The 21,183-nt window shown below is 41.1% G+C and overlaps 1 protein-coding gene across 4 annotated transcripts in view; it reads left to right on the top strand.

Moving 5' to 3' along the window:
• CLCN1 (chloride voltage-gated channel 1) overlaps positions 1-21,183 on the top strand; it is a 158,887-nt gene that overhangs the window by 127,546 nt on the left and 10,158 nt on the right. For 3 of the 4 annotated variants that reach the window (XM_089488889.1, XM_089488891.1, XM_089488888.1), the window contains exons 11-22: positions 1,316-1,400; positions 4,000-4,149; positions 5,832-5,901; positions 7,723-7,833; positions 7,941-8,154; positions 9,233-9,366; positions 11,266-11,465; positions 12,698-12,803; positions 16,327-16,415; positions 17,791-17,829; positions 18,732-18,836; positions 20,593-20,679. In XM_089488889.1, coding sequence (XP_089345015.1) covers positions 1,316-1,400; positions 4,000-4,149; positions 5,832-5,901; positions 7,723-7,833; positions 7,941-8,154; positions 9,233-9,366; positions 11,266-11,465; positions 12,698-12,803; positions 16,327-16,415; positions 17,791-17,829; positions 18,732-18,836; positions 20,593-20,679 — 1,390 coding nt within the window. The remainder of the gene's footprint in view (positions 1-1,315; positions 1,401-3,999; positions 4,150-5,831; positions 5,902-7,722; positions 7,834-7,940; positions 8,155-9,232; positions 9,367-11,265; positions 11,466-12,697; positions 12,804-16,326; positions 16,416-17,790; positions 17,830-18,731; positions 18,837-20,592; positions 20,680-21,183) is intronic. The other variant, XM_089488890.1, reaches the window with a different exon arrangement.

The following is a 21,183-nucleotide window of genomic DNA, read 5'->3' as shown; positions in this document are numbered from 1 at the left end:
TTTTGCATTCTCCACACCCTCTGTGAATATCATCTACAGTCACTGCACATTTTGATGAGCAAAAAACACTTAAGGCATTCAGTTCTGCTGTTGATACATGGTCCTGGGGAAAGAGTCTGTGTAAGCAGAAGGACTGAATGAGGCATTTTGGATTGTGAGATATAGCCCTCACCCTGCTGCACAAACACACTTTTCCTCCTCCTCATTTTCCTCTCTTTAGCAGCTGGGCCCATTTCACAGAAGTGAAGAGGACAAGATAAGATATCTACAAGTAGAATTTTTTTTTATATTACATGCAATTATTTTTTCTCCTACCAAATATTTTCCACCTTTACTACACAGGACAAAAATAATCTGAATAGAGTTCAAGCAGTCCACTTTGTCCTCTTTCCTCAAAACGTTCAATGGTATGTGTGGCTGGGCCAGTGGCATCACTAAGGAGGTACAGGGGGTGTGAACCACACCAGGTGACATTTTAAGAGGAGGTGACACCACTGATCCTCAAACATCTGGCTTTTGGGAAGAAATAGGTTGTATCATGTTCCTGTGTCTCTTTGAAAGTACTGAAAAGATGGTGTGAGTGGAGTGAGGGTCAGTGGGAGGAGAAAGAGAGGCCCCATTTTTTAAAAAAATAAAGCTTCAAAATTCTTAATTTTCTTTTCAAAAATTTAATTCAATTTTTATTTTTTAAAATTTTCTTTTAAAATATCACAGTTCACCAAATTTTCACTTCAATCACTTGAAACTGAGTAGGTGTAAAGACATTTATTCTATGCATATGATATTGTAATTTAAAGGTATCATTTTAATTTTGCTCATTGTTTATGCCACAACTAATACCATTACATTCGGTGATATATGGAAATTGCGATGTATGGGTAACATTAGTATAAAAAGTATTACTAAGCATTCTGTATGGTGTGGGATGGGAGGAGGACAATGGAAGGTGTCACCATGAGTTTCTGCACTGGGTGACACCAATCCTAGTGACACCACCAGGTTGGGCATAAATGAAGTTCTAGCTGATAGTAATTTTGTATTCAAGACAAACACCAATGTCTTGAAGGACTCAATTTTACAACTTACTCAAAATATAATACTTTGCCCACTTGAGTACCTTGCTGTAGTTTTCCACAAGGCACAGAATAGTTCACAGAAGGATGTCCCTCTTTTCCACTCCCTGATGCCCCTGATGAAGGTCCTTCTTGGCTGTATCCTGGTCTTCTATTTAGTACTAGACCATCCCAGGTCCCTTTCAGGGGCCACCATCTATTTACATTACAGTCTGCTTAAGTACTGTGCTTTTCTCTTTTAGCCGCCTTGTCTATCCAGCGGTTATAACCTTCCTGATAGCATCCCTGACATTCCCCCCAGGCTTTGGACAGTTTATGGCTGGAGAGGTGAGAATGCTTTTTGTCTGTGTATTTGTCTGTGTATACCCCTCGGTATTCCCAAGCATTTATGTGTATTTCAAACATTTCTTTGTCACATCGGCTTCCAGGATATTGTACAATGCAAAAAGTGTTGAAGTGTTTTCTTTTAAACAAATCTAATACAATGAGCACCAGCATGGTGTAATAGTATAGGTGTTGGACCTGGACACTGGAAGACTAGGGTTCGAATATGAGCTTAGCCTTGGAAACCCACTAGGTGACCTTGGGCAAGTCACAGTCTCAGCAGATGGCAATGGCAAACCCTCTCAGAAGAAACTTGCCATGAAAACCCTATGATAGGTTTGCAGTAGGGTTGCCATAGGCTGGAAATGACTTGAATGAATGCAACAGCCAAATACAGTGGAGGAGATGATCACACATGGCTTTTAAATGGCAATTATAGTTATAAAATAGCCCCTTTGGTGATACCACACAATGTCAATTTCAACCCCTAGCTGCTGTGTCTCTCAAACCCATCAATAAGCTCCTAATTGTGCAGCAGTCACATTAGTCCTCATATGCAAACATTTACTGCTGCATCAGTTGCAATATTGGCAGTCAAGTGGCACCACTATCTCCTCCACTTCCCCGTCCCCCATCCCCTCGGTATTCCCAAGCATTTATTAAAAATGGTTTATTTTTTTAATTTTTCTTTTTTCTTTTTTAAATTAAATCATATTAGCAGAATGCCAGAACCGCATTAAAAAGTAAAACTAACATTAAAAAATCCCAAAGGCATATTGGGTAGGGCATAAGGCAGTGAGGTGGGATTAAGGGAGAGTCTGGAACAGCCCCAGTTGTGTAACTGACAAGCGGGTTGTTCTCACTAGGTGAAACCCCGCGTTCTGAATCGAATCCAAGGAGTGGCATTCCTATTAGGATCCGATTTAAACCTAGAATGGTTCTAGAGCAACCCGCAATCGTCTCCACTACAAATCGAATTGTAGAGCGGAATAAAATTTTGATTCGAGCTTTCCTCATTTAACACGTGTTAAAAAAACACTAGGGTCTGACCTACATTTTTCCATTGATTCGATTTAGGAACCGGAGCATTTAAATAGGAACGACAGCCTTTGAAAGCGTTAGATGAATGGGAGGAGCGGAGTGCGATGGGGCTGTCCTTGGGGGAGTTGCCCTTTCTGTCCCCATCTCTCTGGCTGTCGCCATTTTTGCTTCCCTCACCCCTTTGTCCGCTGTGGTCTTTCAATAAGAGATAAGGATTATTTTTATTTTTTATTTTAATGGTTTACAGGCGCTTAATCTCTTCAGCACTTTAAACACCTGAAGTCCCGGCTGCTCAAGGCTTCCCCCGGTGGATTGCAACCTCCCCTCTGTGTGGGGAGAGCCCATTTCTAACGGAGGAGAGGCAGGGAAGGGATGGCTCCTCGCGAGGAGGCATCTGATCTCACCCAGGCAGGGAAGGGAAAGGTCCTCACGAGGAGGCATCTGATCTCGCCCAGGCAAGGAAGGGCTCTGATCAATTGGGGGGGGGGGGGATAGAGCCTTTCTCCCTCCATTTCTCAAATGGAATCTGCCTTCTCCTCCAACCCTGGAAAGAGAATCTTTGGGAAGAGTGCTCCCTCCCTGCTTTTCCAGCAGCCTCCTTCATTATCTCTGTGCTCTCTGAAGGGATTCTCCCTGGCTGTCCTGGGAGAAAGGATGCTGCCCTCCAAAACCTATCCCATAGTTCCTCTGGAAAGAGCTTCGCTTTTTGCCAGAAGCCTCCTTCATTATCTCTGTGCTCTCTGAAGGGATTCTCCCTGGCTGTCAATGAAATGGAAACGATGCCAAAAGATAAATCGCTTCCAAATATTCCGGATTAACGTTACGTCATTCTGACGTACTATTGATTGACAGCTCCAAATAAGGTATGGAGGAGAAGAATCGCTTTATTTAAACACCGATTTCATGCCAAGTAGGAACGCTTGCAGGTAAAAACTTCGATTTAAACAAACAGATGGGAACGATGAACAAAGCGATTCGGATAGCGGGATAAGAACAGTGTTATTTTGAATCGATTTTATTAAAAACGTTGTATTTTAAATCGTTTCAAATCTTAAGTGGGAACAACCCGAAGATGAGTGATAATGGATGCTCACACATGATATGTTTATATTTTCTTTAACAAGTCTGATTGCAACAAGAATGGGGCTCACGTGATAGCATCCAAAGAGTAACAGCCATAGTAAAAGACAGTACAATTAACACAAGTCATAACAATACATTTTTCCTCTTGTTGAATTTGGCTGGCTTTGGGAGCTTGTGTTTTCCTTGACAGCCAGCATGGTGTAATGGTTTGAGCATTGGACTTTGATTCTGGAGGCCAGAGTTCAATTCCCAGCTCAGCCGTGAAATCCACTGGGTGACTTTGGGCAAGTCACATTCTCTCATCATCAGAGGATGGCAATGGCAAGCCCCCTCTGAAGAAACTTGCCAAGAAAATCCCATGATAAGTTTGCCTTAGGGTCAGCATGAGTCAGACAACAACAACAACAACAATTTTCATTGAAACTGTTCTTTTCTTTGTGGCAAGAGACTCTTTCCTGATTGCTTTCTCTCCTTACAGTTGATGCCCAGAGAAGCCATCAGCAGCCTCTTTGATAACTACACTTGGGTAAAGCATATAGAGGACCCCCAAATCCTGGGGAAGTCTGCTGTTTGGATCCATCCCAATGTCAGTGTGTTTGTCATCATCCTTCTTTTCTTCCTCATGAAGGTAAGAAGCCTGCTTGAGTGGTGCTGAGTGAGTGCCTTTTCCCACCATGGTAGCCATTTTCCTTTGGCAGGAGCAAAAACATGTGAACTCTTCCTTGGTTAATAGAGAAGCACTATTAGCACTTCTGTGGGCAATTTTGTCACTAGAGCCAGGTGTATGCTTTGTTTTGGTCCATGCTGAATGGCGTAGCTTAGGTGGACAGTAAATGATGTAGACACCCTGGTTCTCCACAGAATTTGCAGAAATAATGAGAACATTGAGCTATAATGTGCATACTAGTCAGTTATTCTGGAACAGACAGGCTGGCATCCTGTTGGTTAATCCCAACTAGAGTAATCTGTTGTTGAACAGGAACATAATGAATTCAGTATATCTACTCTAGTCCACACAAAAATAGAATTTTGGTTGTAATGCATTCATTGGGGTTTTATGAATTATCTCAGTTATGACATTTCTGAGCTGTTGTGTCCCACTATATTCTATGATAGCCTGCCATCTTTTTTTGCAATTAGTTTGTGCACATTTCTTTAGCTATCATAACTTTTCCAGGCTACTATGACTTTAATAAATTTCTTCCTACTTGACCCCACCTTTAATCACTTATTTATTTGCTGCCATAGCATTTCTGAATTTCTTTTTAGTAGTTCTTTCTTGTTCCTGCTTATTGGGATGAGGCTTTTTGTTTGTCTGTTTAGTTAGAACTGTGGTTAATTATTATGATTACAGTTCTGAAGAAAGTTGGAAAATACTTATTAAAGGCATACTTTCTGAGAAAAAAGAATAGAACATAGAAGACATAGTGGGGACTTGCCCACTGAATTGGCATTGGTGAATTATTATGGAAACTATAAAGGGGAAGAGAAAGATAGATACATTGAGACACATGGCATTCACAAAGCATGCCAGCTGATTCCTCTATGCACTGCAAGATAGGCTGTGCGGCCATGTTCAGTGGAGATGGCTCAGCCTGTGAAACTTGTTGTCAGCAGCCATGTGAAGAAGTTATTTCCTGTGCTTTCAAAACCAAAATCAAAAACTAAAGGACCAAACAGCTTCGTTGTGAAACTTATCAGAGACTGAGGTGGTGTATGCATGGGCCAGAATACTCCGGAACATTGATCACGTCTGGTGACTTATCCTGAGCTCAGAATGAATGACTTGCTGTGGCATAAGCCACGCTGGATGGCACAGCAGGACATGCATAGAAACCATCACTCAGTGTCCCAACCTTCTGGGAAGATCCGAACCAAAATATAGGTTTGTTTAATATGTCATAAGGTGAGGTATATCCTGGTTCTGAAGCTAAATGGGCCAAATGCTCTCCAGACTGTTTGCACCTAACCAGGATTTGGGCTGTGCATCATCCAGACTCCCCACCATGAGGATGATGGGGAGGACATTTCATTTGACCCATGCAGATGGGGCCAGAGAGAGAGAAAAGATTTCTTATTTGGACAGGTATGCACATGGGGATGGGGATCAGAGCAAATAAAAGGAGGGTAGTGGTAGAAGGGGATTCCTCAGAGGTATTTACTACCACATTCCAGCCAGAGTGAAAGTCAGGCACCTGCTATAACCTGTCACTCAGGCTCCTCTCAGTCTATTTCCAACCAAGTTCATTAGAGCTATGAGAGAAGCCACTGTCATCTACTAACCATACCTGCCTATCACCTCTCTCCTAGTTCTGGATGTCTGTCGTTGCCACTACCATGCCGATACCATGTGGAGGCTTCATGCCTGTGTTTGTGCTAGGTGAGTTTCAGTCTTTTTCGGGGGCTTCTCAGAAAAGGATTTTAACAAGCTGGGGTAGTAACAAGCAAAAGCCTTGTTGACTGGTAGAGTTGATTAGTATTTTGGGGGAAATGACAAGAGCCCTGACTCATCTCTTCTTAGGTACCTGATGGGGAATCCTCAAAGGGCAACCATGTTAAGTCTATTCCAAAAGAGTCAGAGAGTCTTGTGACATCTCTGATAATAGCAGCTTTATTTTAACATGAACTTTTGTGGGTTACAATCCGCTTCTCAGATTGGGTACATGAAGTACAATATTAGGACTTTGGACAGATGCACATTGTATACATCAGAGGGTAGAATCAGAGCAAAATTGGGTGCAAAACAGATGCACCCAAATAGATGGATGCAATAAAATAGATGACTATTGAATTATAAACACTGACCATAAATAATTAGCACAAACACCCTGACAATGAGTAAGGTAGTTACACAGTGAGCCTCTGCCATCCCAAGTCTATTCAGTATTTTATCTCCTCTGAAGGAGTAAAACATGACAGACTGCTTGTTTTGTTCTTTTTTGCTGGAAGCAGAATGTCTTTGAAAGGTACATTTTGTAGACTGATCAGTAATTCACCATAGATAAAACTGTTGAGATAATCAGCCTGTTAATACATGTAGTATGCTGGGAAATCATTAGCTTGCTTCAGAGCTTTGGTGATGGCTTGGAATTGGTGGGTGTATCCTGACCAAGCTGTTTTATGCAGAAGTTTACCCTTGAAATGCCTTTGTTTCTCAGTAGCCTCTTGGAAGTCAGTGGTAGGGTGTTCTGGAAGACTGGCGTATCCTGATACTGGCTTTTGTGTGTGTTGTCATTTCTGCTATCAGGTTTATGTCCATTTATTTTTTTATGTAGCAATAACCAGTATGCCTTGTATCCAATGGAAGAGGGCACTGCTGAGAGAGAATGGCATGTGTCATATTAGAAGATGAGAAAGTGAATAAGCTTCTGACGCTAAAGACCAATGTTGTTAGTTTCTGTAACATTTCACCTAATGGCTAGATGTTCATTTCACCTTCTATACATATTTTTATATCCTAAGGTTGGCTCTCCAAATTGTAAACTGAACTGTAGTTCTCAGCATTGTTCACCATTGGCAGGTGCTGGCTGGGAGTTGCAGTTCAACAATATCTGGAGGGATGTATAATTTCCATCCCTGTCCTGCAAATTATATGGTTGCAACAGAAATTTCCTTTGGCTAATTAAATCACAGGCAATCAGAACAGAAGCCCAGGCTTGAATCCCAGATTCTTCAAGCTGGCACACAGGCCTTATTAGTCAAGGGCAAACTCTCAGGAGTAGAAGTAAACCATTTGTTCCTCCTCTTTGGGCATTGGTTTTTAAAAAGCAACAACATCAGTGTAGGTTATTTACTTAAATCCTGTGTGGCAGCTTCTTGGCCTCAGTTACATTACTGCTGATTCATTAATGTGGGTTTTGCTGTCTGCTTGCTAAGCAGAGTATTTTATTTTTGTTTTTAGCTCTTTGGTGAGCTGAAATAACTATTACTATTGTTAATGTTATTACTTCTAAATAGTTTTAATTTGTTTTTTAATCATTTGGCCAGTTTGATTTGTTTCTGAAAAGGTATACTTTTTGTGTTTTTATTAGCAGCTTTTTTTAAAATAAAATTGTGTTGGAAGCTGTCTTACATCCTAGCTGTGGACAAAAGGCAAGATGTAAATCTAATTTAAAACAGATATGATGGAGATCAACTATGTAGAGAATAATTTACCTTGGGCTTGTGGGCATTAAACAAGTGATCTCATAATGGCTTTTAGGGGCTGCATTTGGACGCCTAGTTGGTGAAATTATGGCCTGGTTTTTCCCTGATGGGATTCTCTTTGATGGCATTATTTACAAAATCTTGCCTGGAGGTTATGCAGTCATTGGTAAGTCCATTGCACCCTTTCCCCTTTACATGAACTCTCAACTCGTGAGTGTGGTGAAGAGGATGCTAACTTTTTCCCTCTTTTTTCATGTCCTGAAACTGGAACAGGAGCTGCAGCTTTGACTGGTGCAGTGAGCCACACGGTATCCACGGCAGTGATTTGCTTTGAGCTGACCGGTCAAATCTCCCACATCTTGCCCATGATGGTGGCTGTCATCCTTGCCAACATGGTGGCTCAGAGTTTGCAACCAAGCCTTTATGACAGCATTATCCAAGTGAAGAAGTTACCCTACCTGCCAGATCTGGGCTGGAATCAAATAAGGTAGAAGGCTATCAACGAAGGGCTGGGAGGCAGGGAAAGAGCAATGGTGGCAGTCTTAGGAATGTAAAACTGTGGGTCATGATAAGAGTTGCCAGTGAAAAGTCCTTTGGCTCTTGCATTTCAACTTGCACTAAAGTCTCTTGCAAAGCACTACTGTTAAAGAGCTGCAGTGGAGGGAAACAAACCACTAAAATGAAGAGCCCAGCTAGACATCAGCCGCTCCTTCCCAACCACTACCTCTCTGATGTCTTCTGGCACAGCACTGATGTTAAATCATAGAATCATATTGTTGGAAGATACCACCAAAGGCCATCCAATCCAGCCTCTGTTTAAAAACCTCCAAAGAAAGAGAATACCACTCTCTGAGAGAGCATCTCCCACTGTTGAACAGCTCTTACTGTCAAGAAGTTCTTCTTAATATTTAGGTGGAATATCTTTTCCTCTGGTTTGCATCCATTGCTCAGGGTCCTGTTCGCTGGAGCTGCAGAAAACAAGCTTCCTCCATCCTCATTATGACATCCTTCCAAATATTTAAACAGGGCTATCATATCACCTCTTAACCTTCTCTTCTCCAGCACACTGCTTGTGCACTGATGCCAATCCCATAAACTAGAAAGTTGAAAGAGAATGAGAGACTGTATCTGAAGATTGGCTGAAAATGTCAACTGGTTCAGAATATGGGGGCCTATGTATTAATGAGATCGATCCATAGGCAACATATTACACCTGGGCTTTGTTTCCCAGCTACTAGGGAAAGTACTTAATTTAAAATGTTGCCCCTAAACTGTCACAACTGCCTTGCACCCAATCTGTTCCTAGAATATCTGAGGGAATGCCTCCTGGCATGTAATTTGGTTTAGATATATCAGTCATCAGATGGGATCTTGCTCTGCTATGGATTTTACTGTTGTTTATCTCTGAGTTTATGTTTCCTGTTGCTTAGATTTTATTGTAATGTGACATGCAGCAGCTTGCATGAGTGTCCTTGGAAGATAATATAGATTGTAATGAATGAATGAATATTTTATTTCATTTTATTTATTCCATGTTCCCTATTTTTAATTTTTGGCCACTCAAGCAAACACAATCTCTATGTTGAGGATATTATGGTTTGTGACGTAAAATTCATCTCCTCTAATTGCAAATACCGGGACCTGCAGGATATACTCAAAAACACAACTGTTAAGACCTTTCCTCTGGTGGATTCCCCAGGTGAGCTAAGTAGAAAACAATTTCTGGTGCCTCTTCAAGTTATTAATACAACTTTGCATGTACATTTTCAGCAGGTTTTCTCCCCCTGTTTGGTTTGCCCACCTGGCTATACATCTTCTTTCACTCCCTTCTCCAATAGCACAACACTACATTTAACAAGCAGCATAGTGCACCAGTCATTCTGTACCAGACAGTTTTTGTATTTTGTGTTTTGTGTGTTTCCTCCTTATGTCAATACTTTGTTCATTGTGGGGAACCTCTGAACACATCTTAAAAGGCTTCTGCAGTCCCCAGGCCAGCCTCAAAAAGCCATCAGCTAGTTTGTGGACTCTTCAGCTCCTGCTGAAGCACCTTTCAAAATTATTTTGATTTTTTCATAAAGAATCCCTGCTCTTGTGGAAATAACATGTTGCAACGCAACTATCAGTAATTTTGTGTTCAGGTTTACCAAAAGGGATCTAAATGAATGCCTGCCTAAGGCTTTTGTACTTCACATGACATTGTTCCTAAGTCAGATGAAGCACACATTTCTTTGGCATTTTGATGTCTTGTCTAATTCTGTGACTAAGAATATTGAGAGGAGGCTGAAGAAACTGCTCAGTGAATATGGCTGCAGGAAGAGCAAACTGCAACAGAAGGCCTGGGCAGCAGAGTTTGGTTATATTATCCAGTTGGCACTGGGGACTGATACTTGGTGTAAAATGGGTAGGAGGCTACAGGCAGGCTGGTGTCAGATACTGAGTGGGCTCAGCAGATGCTGTTCTTCTGCATGTGAAAACCTCATTTCAAAGAGCAAGGAGAGGCTCAGGAGAAAGACCGGTTTATTTCCATAGTAGGGCTGGAAATGCTGTATCAGAGCCAAGATTCAGAGGTGCTTAGCCAAGAAATATGTTGTTTTGTGGAAAGAGGCCCTAGCTAAAGGCTAGAACAGTGGGTCTTTGGTATCCCCTGGGGTTTGGTTCCAGGACCTCATGTGGATACCAAAATCCTCAAGTCCCATTTAAATACAATGGTGTAGTAAAATGGTGTTCCTTATATAAAATGACAAAATCAAGATTTGCTTTCTGAAATATGTCTGTGTATGAAAATTTTCAGACCATGGATGGTTGATTCCATGGATAAAGAATTGGTGGATACAGAGGGCCAACTCTAAATGAACCAACAGGGATGGTGTTGGCCTGCTTTGGAATAGCAAATGGGAGGGGAAGGAGAATCAGGCCTGCTCATGGCAGCTCATGGGTATTATTGAGGAACTGAAGGGAAGAGACTGATGGCACTTGGGAAGGAGTCCAAGCAGTGCAATCCTGGGAAAGAAAAGAGAGTGTGTTCCTGTTTCCTTTCATAGTGCAATTGTCATGATACAGGAGGCTGGTGTGATAATGTCCAGACGCCCTCTTTTTCCAGGACATATCCTAAATTTCAACTTTCTGTCCAGGAGGAATTTCAAAAAGTCCTCCATTTTAAGCATGATTAAGGCTGCATCCACACTGCAAAAATAATCCAGTTTGATACCACTTTAGCTACCATGGCTCGATGCTATGGAATTCTGGCATTTGTGGTTTTGTGAGACATTTACTCTTTGTCAGATAGTTCTGTGCTGCAACAAGCTACATTGCCCAGAATTCCCTAGCATTGAACCATGGTAGTTAAAGTGATGCCAAATTGGATTATTTCTGCAGTACAGATGCAGCTCAAGAAACACCTATTTATGTTTCCATCAGTGTTTTTAGCTTTTATTTTGTAATGTACTGCATTTTTCTTGAATGTTCTACATTTTGCAGTGCCTTTTCATTCTTTGTGTTTATGACATCTGGTCACCCTGGATAATATCCTCAGAAAATATATGTCTCAGAAAGGTTCAACCAGCCTCACTTTTTCTTGTCCCTCCTCTTCCTATAGAGTCTATGATCCTTCTGGGCTCAGTGGAGCGTCCAGAACTCGAGGCCCTGCTGCTGAGGCACCTCAGCTTTGAGCGACGTTTGCACCTCACCCGAGAGATGCAGCAAAAGCTGACTGAGTCACCGTATGATGGGCAAAGGTGGAAGCATGAATCGTTTGCTTTTGTGGATGAGGATGAGGATGAAGAGGAAAAGACAGAGGTAGCAAAGCAGAAGAAAATGATTAGAAACCAAGATAATGTGGTGGGAGGTGTAAGACTGGAAGGGGTACTGGTGGAAACATGAAAAAAGCAGGGGAAGCAGAAGTAACATAGTGGTTAATAAAATACAGAGTGGATCTGAACATCCTTGATTCAGATCTCACCTCCTAGGTTTCATAGTGACAGTATGCAAAGGGATCCTGTAACACCTTTGAGACTAACTGAAATGAGTTGGTTTCATGAGCTTTCATAGATTTCAGTCTACTTCCTTAGATGCATGTTTGGAGTGGAGAATCTAGAGACAGACTCATATAAGCTGGTTGTGTGTCTATAGTCTATAATCTACAGTCCATCAGCAATGGGTTGAACAGAGATAATGGTTTTCTGGCACACTACACATATTTCAACACTGTCTAACCCCTATCCTCATGAAGGCATCCTTGACCCATTCATCACATCCCTCTCTGTTTCCCACACTGCATTCAGATATTCATTCATATGGTTATTTACTCTCATTGGCTTTATGCAACAGCCTTCCTCCTGTCTTTGTCCTCCCAATGACCATTGCTAAAACTGAATTTGCCCTCGCATCTCCATACCCACAAGGTTTTGAATTTGAATTGACATTTTCACACACAACTTGCTTATATAGGTCTGTCCCTGGACTTTGCACTCTAACGGATACATCTGAGGAAGTAGGCTTCAGTTTACGAAAGCTCATACTACCAACTTCTTTCTTTCAGTTAGTCCCAAAGGTGCTACAAGATCCCTTTGCATACTGATTTTCCAGACTAATATGGCTATGTCTTTGATTTCTTACTTACAGTGTGAGGATAATTTCTGCCTGTTTGCAGGATTCGTATAAAAGCTATTGATGCAATGTAGGTGAAGTATTTTAGGAAAAGCCACAGATGAATGAGAAAGGTTCATGTTTAACACAAATTTAGAAGAGGTGTTCGCCACAAGCAATGCAAGATATATATTTGTTATAGCACATGGTTATCCTCAAGTGTGCATCTTGCATTTAATGTGGTTTGTTTCATGCATAGTCATGGAAGATAGTTTCAGATTTATTTTGCAAGTCTGATTACTTGGGCACAGATCTCTGAATAAACTTCATCGTAAAGGAGAATATGTTAACAGCAGGGAATATGAGGTCTATTTTATGTCTAGTTTGATTCTAAGTGTTTATGTAAAGGACTGATCCTTGATCTGTTCTAATTTTTCCTGTAGCTTCCACAGCAACCTGCTTTCATCTCCAGTTACCCAGAAGGACCCAATGGCCCAGTGGCTCCTCATAAACCCTTGCCAGAGACTCCACCACCTCAGCAGACTCCAAGTACTGTGAATGGCCTGGTTTGGTGGGGCAGTAGGGCATCCCAGTGCCCATTTGAAGAACAGGCCAACACTCTTATTGTCACTTCGCTGTGAGGGAAACTTTAACATGTAAACATGTTAAACACGTTAAAGGAGACAGTGTCTCTGTATATTTACCAGTTTCATTTTTTCTGCCTTTGAATACGACCAGTATATTTGTGTAGATTTAAGGGATTAGGGCTCTTAAGTGAGAGGTTGAAGCCTCTAGACCAGTGGTTCCCAACCTTCCTAATGCCTGACCCTTTAATACAGGTCCTCATGTTGTGGTGACCCAAACCCATGAAATTATTTTTGTTGCCCCTTCATAACTGTAATTAAATAGGTGTTTTCCAATGGTCTTAGGCGACCCCCATGAAAGGGTCATTCGACCCCCAAAGGGGTCCCGACCCACAGGTTGGGAACCACTGCTCTAGACAGTCTTGACCCTTTTGCTATCCATCAAGATTCCACATAATGCTCTCCATATTCTTAAAAGGCTGGCTTTATGTCAATTAAATCTTCACTTTCCAAGTAGTGGCTGAAGTGGGTAGTGACAGTGGGCGATAGTTCCAGGTCTTCAAGGTGAGTAATTGAAGAGTAATCTACAAGTAAGAAAGATTGTAGCAATTGCTGCCAGGATTAAAGAGTTGCAGAAGTGGTGACAGTCTTCCTTGCACTTGTGGACCACTTCACAAATTTCATTTTCAGATGTAAATTGATGATACTTTTAGTGGAGAGAGAGAGGTGGGGGTGGAGGGAGGAAGGAAGAAGGAGGGAAGGACTCAGGAAGGAAGGTGTGGATGTGGCAAACATGACTGTTGCCAGATATGCTGGCTTGTTAGATATCCGGGATTGGCTACAGGTCCCTGTGAAGTGTCACTCTGTGAAATACCACCTGTTATTCAAACTTTCCAGAATACACTTGCCTTGCTGATTCAGACCTGCCTGCCTTAAACTTACAAGACATAGATGGAAGCTAGTTTACCTAAATTCATGGACTTCAGAGGGATAATTCCATTATTGTGTGTTTACTTGGAAATGAGTTCTACAAAGTTCAGTAGGGCCTTGTTGTTATTGCGTGCCTTCAAGTAGTCTCATGGGGTTTTCTTGGCAAGATTTGTTCAGAGGAAGTTTGCCATTGCATTTCCCTCAGGCTGAGATTTGCCCAAGGTCATCCAGTAGGCTTCATGGCAGAGCTGAGAGTTGAACCTTGGTCTCCAGAGTCATAGTCCAACATTCAAATCACTATGCCACACTGGCTTTCAAGGCCTATTGGCAACTAACTAAAGTGGGCCCTTGGTATCCACTGGGATTTAGTTCCAGGAGCTCCCATGGATATGAAAATCTATGGATGCTCAATTCCCATTGAGCATAGTAAAATAGTGTCTCTTATAATGGCAAAATCAAGATTTGATTTTTGGAATTTATATAATCTATATATTTGTAAAATATTTTCAAACCATTGATGCTTGAATCCATGATTTTAAAAAAAATCTGTGGATAGGGCTGACTGTACACACAAAGCTGCAGATTTATTGTGGTCTAGTTAGGCTATTACCCAATTCAAACATTCAGTTTAAGTGTCCAACATGCAAGCAAGAGAGCATGCTAGTCCTACTGCCTCCATCACACTCTGCTCATGTGAAGAGTGCTGTGACTAAAGAGAAGGGGGACCTTCTCTGTTGGTGGAGGCACAGCACACTGGACAGAACCAGGTTAGTGCACACCTCTCCTTGCATGCATATTGATTTAATTCTGAGGTTTAATACCTGGATAGTGCTAGTCTTGTGTTTCATTCTCCCCAAGTGCTTTCAGGTGTGAATTTTATGGGAGGGAGCTTATGTCATAAGCTAATTTCCCCCTTATTTTCCTGCTGCTTTCTTCAGTCTTTTTCTTGTTACAGAAAATCTGTTAAAGATGGAAAGAACAAAATAGCAGCAGTCTATTTGTAGTTGTGGCTAGGAAAATACACACATGAGGCACAGTGGGAGGTGTTGTCCTTGGGAAAGCTTGATGCCATGTTGGGGATGCTCATCCTTGCTCTTGCTTCTGTGCGTTTCCAATTTCAGTGTAGTTTTGTGTCCTTTTCTGCAAGCCCACTCAATGACACAAACAAGTCTAACAAGTAAGCAGGAAAATCAAGCTAGAAAGTTTTTCAGCCTGGCTGTCAAACCTGGCTACGTTGTGGGAAATTAAGCCACTAGTGTTCTGGTAGGGCTCTGAAACTTACTAGACAGGAATGTGAAATGATTCGTGTATGGTATCTGATTAGGTCCCATTGTGAATTTGAAATCAGCCCAGAGCTGAAGCATTGCCAAGTGAAATTAATGTGATCTGGAGCCCATTCTTTAAAGAATAGCAAGACCTCTTTTTAAAAAACAACTTTTAATTTTAAAAATATGTAGATGCATAGTGAGATTTCCCCCCTGCTGCCAAAGTACATACTGGCAATATTATATGTTCCACCTAATCAATGCTCTGTTACTTCCTGGATAAAACCTGTAATTTTTTTTTTATCTTGCCTTTCCCATTTCTAATAATACTTAGCTTTAATATATGTTCTGTGTCACAAACAATATTTATTTACCAGTTCAAAATTATTTCCAATGAAGACACATTCAGCTGCTATAGGAAAATGTCTACCAGTGCTGTCTGTTGGGTCTTTTTCTCTCCTTTGGAGGACTAGCTGGAGAAAAAACTTTCTCTCCAGCCAGAGTTCAGTGGCTGCATAAGCAATAGCTGCCTGGTCTGCATGATGGGAAGGAAAGGGGGAAAATTTGCTTCTTACCTAGGGTTGTCATTTGTCCTGGAAAGCCTGGAAATTTCCAGATTGAATGGACTAAAAATATCCTGGCTGGCTGAGCCAGTTGAAGCAGTAAATCTTGAATTTCTCTTTCACCACAGGACAGTGGGTAGGTTAAAATGTGGCAGTAGTGATGATGCAAGAAACTATGCAAGAAGACTGGCACTGGAGGGAGCCTTATCCCACCCTGCAGGCTCCAGTTGCTACTGTCCAAGTGTAGCATTGCCACTTTATTCTTCCATTCCTTCGCCACTTCCCACAATAGGTCTAGAAGGTGGGAAATGAACGGAGGCGAGCAAAGATGTCCTTATTTGTGTGTGGTGATTGTGTTGGTGGTTTGAGCCTAGGGCTAGACATCATGGTGGAACTTTGCTTCCAAACAGCTTTCAGAAAATAAAGAGAGTCCCTTTACTCTCTGGGGCTGCTTGGAAGCTTCCTTCTTTTCATTCCAGCAGGGGGAGAAGAAGGAAAAAAAGAGCCCTTAGCTTGGTACTGGTATTGAGGTTGAAACATAATGATAGAAAAAGTGCAATGATTAATGTGTTGAATTTGCATAACCAGAATACAAATTAATAATATGCATAATCATAAAAATTAGCATAATATGCAAAATAGATGCCCATCTTTGAGGGACTGGAATATTGCAACCCTAGGCTTACTATTCCCACATGTTACTTTCTTTCGTGTTTATCCCTTCCCACAGGACGGAGATTCTGGCGTTTGAGGAGACTGATGCAACAGCTTCTGTGCCTTTACCACCCTTCTCCTTCACCAGAGAGAACAGCCGAGCAGGTGAGTCACCAGGAAGGCTGTCCTACACCTGACTAATTTTAGAAAGGTAGGGTTGATTTTTATGGCATCCTAAGAAATCAGCATCTATTGAATTGAAAATGGAAGAAAGGCTGATTATTTGAATCCTTGGTATGACAAACTGTGTAGTTCAAAAATGTATGGGTACAAATTGGATGTGTCAATAAGTATGTAGGCCATAAGCTTTATTGCCTTCTTCATTACAGTTGCACAGTTTCAAAAACAAAGTTCTTCTGTAGCCAAGGGTCCGTAGGGGAATTTTATTATGTTGTTATTAGCTCAAATATTGCAAGAGGGGGCTGGCTACAAGAGCCCACCAAGATCGCCCTCCCGATATTTATACGGAGTAGACCAGGGCCTCCCAATAACTGAAGCTGAGACGGATTGCAATAACTAAATGTCTACTTTATTGAAAAAAAGGGGGAACACACACAATGCACACACTCACACACACATTCAAGGCTCAGGAAGGTAGGTTGGAATTATGGAAAAGATGTTTAGGCTGTGCTAAGGGTATTCTCACCAAGATGTAGTCTTCCTCCGGGAAGCGAATGGGATGTGGGACAGTGAGACAAGTCTGCTCCGCAACCTGGGTTTGAGCAGAAATGCCGGCTACCAGAACAGAGGTCTGACTGACGTGGAGTAAGTAGACCTTGTAAATGGCGCGCTGAGCAGCCAAAGTTGGGACCTTTTAAGGGCGAAATCTCGCCTAAGGGCAGAGAGTTTTGGTGATTGAAACAAAGGCGTTTAATTGCTTTCTTTCACCTGGATGTCTGGATCTGATAATATCAATGACTTAAGTTGTTCGGACAACAGACTTGAGGAGGGGGTGATAGCTTCAGGAAAGGCAAACATTTCACTCCTTCTGACTCAAGATAATCCCTTCATGCGACTTCCCAGACCTTCTAAGATGTAAATGGGGCTTTTCCCCTCAGGGGAGGTGCACATGTCCTCTCGCTTTGCCAGTAATGGCGGACAGGCTTGGAGTCTGGCCAGGGGTCATCCAAGGGTTATCATTGATTCCAAAATTTATATGAAGCAGCATGGGTAACACTTCATGTGGCTCGAAATTGGGGAAAGTGGCTAAGCAAACTATCTCTGTCCAGATCCAATCAGTGGAAACCTTACTGTGATTTCTGAGATTTACCCACAGGAAGTGAGATGCATGGGAAGTGTAATTGTGCACCTTTTGTATCTTTTATGCTCTTTTGCATGATGTGGCAGTACACATAAGACTTGCAAGCAATGAAAACCTATTAGAGAAGAGACAGAATATCTTGGGTCTTGATAACTTCATGTGGCTTTAAGATCTGATTTATTTCTTCTGATCTTGGAACATATTTTCTTCTCACCTCAGGAAGTACCAGAGTTTGAAGACCCAATGAAGCCAGAGGAGGTATGTTTGGAAGCCAGAGTAAGGAGTGGGATGAAATTGGTATCCTTAGTTGATTTCATATAAAGAGATTGCATGATACAATCATGGGAATATTTTGGAAACCTGTTACAAGATTGTTGGAAGTTTTGTGCCGGTTTTACTCCTCCACCTCCTCCTTCTTGTTTAATCATTTTTATTCAACAGCCAGATAATATGCATAGCAATATTTCACTATTCCATCAAAAAGATAATGAAAAAAAGAGAAAAATTACATTACATTGATCATTCATTTATAACTTGTAGCATTTTTTCTTATATTAAAACTTGAATATACTGTATTTTAATAAAGTTCTATATAACTAATTTTCTTCCTTCTTGTTTTTTTTATTATTTCAGTATAAGCTCATTGATTCATCATTATCTCCCGATCTTATTATTACTTTATATATTCTACCTAGGTCTACCTGCTCTTTATTAGAATAGAGGTCTTACTGACCACTCCTATTTTTAATATAAATCAGTCAAGGCTATCCTGGTTCCTTCTCCATTTCAAATAATTGAGTTATTATAACCCTTAAATGAATTAATAAATTGTTTTTACACTATTATCAAATCAATATGCCTTCTGTGCCAAGTGTAATTGTGATGCTATTTTAAAGTATCCTCTGATTTTCCTGAAGTTAGGAGGTCTGAGCATAAGGGGTGTCAAGGAAGAAAGAGTAGGATTGTGATGCTTCCATGAAAGAACAAGACTACCTGCCAGGGCTCTAGAACATGAGTGCTTTGAGGGGCTGTGGGACCTTGTGCATGGTCCAAAGAGGGCAGGGCAGGCTTGATCCATAGAATAAAAGTGGTACACCAATACCATAGGAAAGGTGGGTATGTAAACTGTGTATGTGTGAATCCCACTTTTCCTGTGTCAGATAGAAGCTTGGGAGCAGGAGGAGCTAGAGAAAGAGGTGTGCTTCGACAGCTGCCGGATAGACCCCTCTCCCTTTCAGCTGGTGGAGAGGACCTCTCTGCACAAGGTAAGTGTGTGTGGGCTTGCCTCTGTTTATCTTCCTTCACATGCGTCTGACCACCACCACCACCACCACCCTGCCCCACTTGCTACAGAAGTCTATTCTTGTCTTCACTTTTCCTTTTTTGTGTTCTCTTCATGTCTCTTGGTGAAGAGTACTCTCAGTACAGGGTGAACAGACATCCTCCTTTACAAAGACATATACAACATCTCAATCTTCTGTCCAGGAATAATGACAAAATCTCAATTTTCAGCATGACTATAAAGCCCATTGAATAACATTATGTTTGCTAAGGGATCTTGTAGCAGCACCTTTGGGACTAACTGAAAGATGGTGGTAACACGAGCTTTTGTAGACTATAACCTGCTTCTTCGGATGCATGTTTTTACAGAAGTAAGCTTGAAGTCTATGAAAGCTCATGCTACCAACTTCATTCTTTCAATTAGTTTCAAAGGTGGTTCAAGATCCCGTTGCATACTGATTTTCCAGACTAACACAGCTATTTCTTTGAATTCCATGTTTGCTATTCCCCTTCAAGAAAAGTGCCTACTTGACAGCCTGTCCCTGCTACAAATAGCAGGATAGGATGGATCCTTCTAAAGTTATTTTTTCTCCTAAAAGCAACAGCAGACAATACTTGCCCCCTAAAGCTTGGGGTGCAATTGTTTCTCAAGGGGAAAAGGAATAATGGGCTGTTTGAGGACACAGTGGAAGTGTTGAAAGGGTTTTTTCTTTAATTTCAGCACAAAGGACAATTGAAAGGAATAATTTAAATGTAGATTCAGTCAAGGGTTTGTTGTTAGTAAAGTACAATTTTAAGACTTTGTCTTGCGCTAGAATTCTGTAAGTGTACTGCAAGCCAACAAGGCATTTTAACAAAGATGAGTTCATCAGAAAAATACAGTTGAGAACATAACAAAATATGTAATTTAGCCATAAATAAGCAATATTAAATGCATTTGTATTTATTAGGATGTTTTTAGCTTTTATTTAGTAATGTCCTACATTTTTCTTAAATGCCCTACATTTTGCAGTACCTTGTCCTCCTTTGCAGTTATGACATCTGATCACCCTGTCTCAGTATTCATAAACGCTTGTGAGAATGGACCTAATCTTCATTCCTTTTCACAAGAGCAAGAGATACTGTCCCTCTTTTCCTAGGTACCATGATTTTCACCCACAAGATTTCCCCATATACTCTAATGCTCCCAATTCTGCTTTTTCACTTCACTTCCCTTGAGTAGGGATATACGTTTCTGTTTATTTTGGCCTTGCATGTAAGGTTTTTTTTCCTTCCATTTGTTGAGATAGTGATAATTGTAATGTATTTTCCATGGTTTGAGACTTTATTTGCAAATATTTTACAAAGGTTTTTGTGCAAAAATTTAAGTTTATCGTAGAAAAAATTGTCCCTCAAACACTCTTTTGTGCAAAACTCAACATTTATGCTATTGCTGACAATGATAGGAAGAGGAGGCTAACATTTTCAATGATTATAGTTTTTGTGATACATTGTTATTACTTAGGATCAGTTGACTGCCGTACAGCGATTTCAATACCAGCAAAGCATTACAGTGTGCCCGCTCCATACACAGGCACGCCATACACAGCTTCCTGTTTACACGGAGTCCGCGTTGTAATACTTTCAATGGCGCATGCGGCCGCCGCGCACGCAAACCCAATTCATTATAATGGGGCTCGAGCGTAGGTGGAATTCTTGCTCTTTTCTGTCACTGATGGGTACGTTTTTATTCTCTCACAGACACATACCTTGTTCTCGTTGCTGGGACTCAGCCATGCCTATGTAACCAGCATGGGGAAACTGAGAGGTGTGATTGCACTGGAAGAGGTAAAGGAAGGCTTCGTACCTTTGTATTTTTCTGATCAGATGCAAATATTCAGTGCTTTATTCAAATAAGCATTTTAGCTAGTTTGATGTTGCCTATAGGATGAAGTATAAGATTTTCACCCAATTTAGTTGAAGGTGGGTCAGGATCGGCTCTAGGTATTTGGCCACCCCAGGGTGACAAATATTTTGGCACCCCCTGTCGCCCTTCATTATTACAGTCGGCCCTTCTTATACACTGATTTTTTATACATGGATTCAAGCATCCACGGTTTGAAAATGTTAAAAAAGTATAAATTTCAAATATCAAACCTTGATTTTCCATTTTTTTTAAGGGACACCATTTTGCTATGCCATTATATTTAATGGGACTTGAGCATCCATGGATTTTGTTATCCACAGGGGATCTTGGAATCAAACACCAGCATATAACAAGGGTCCACTGTATTTTCACTCCTTGATTTCCGCTGTTTGGTTTGTTAAAGCTAAATATGACATAAAACGTAG

This window comes from Sceloporus occidentalis, unplaced genomic scaffold (assembly GCF_023333645.1).
Source record: "Sceloporus occidentalis isolate IW3139 unplaced genomic scaffold, rSceOcc1.0.p SCAF_1, whole genome shotgun sequence".
Classification (NCBI taxonomy): Eukaryota; Metazoa; Chordata; class Lepidosauria; order Squamata; family Phrynosomatidae; genus Sceloporus; species Sceloporus occidentalis.
The sequence above is the reverse complement of the archived record's forward strand: the minus strand, read 5'-3'. Positions and strand labels throughout refer to the sequence as shown.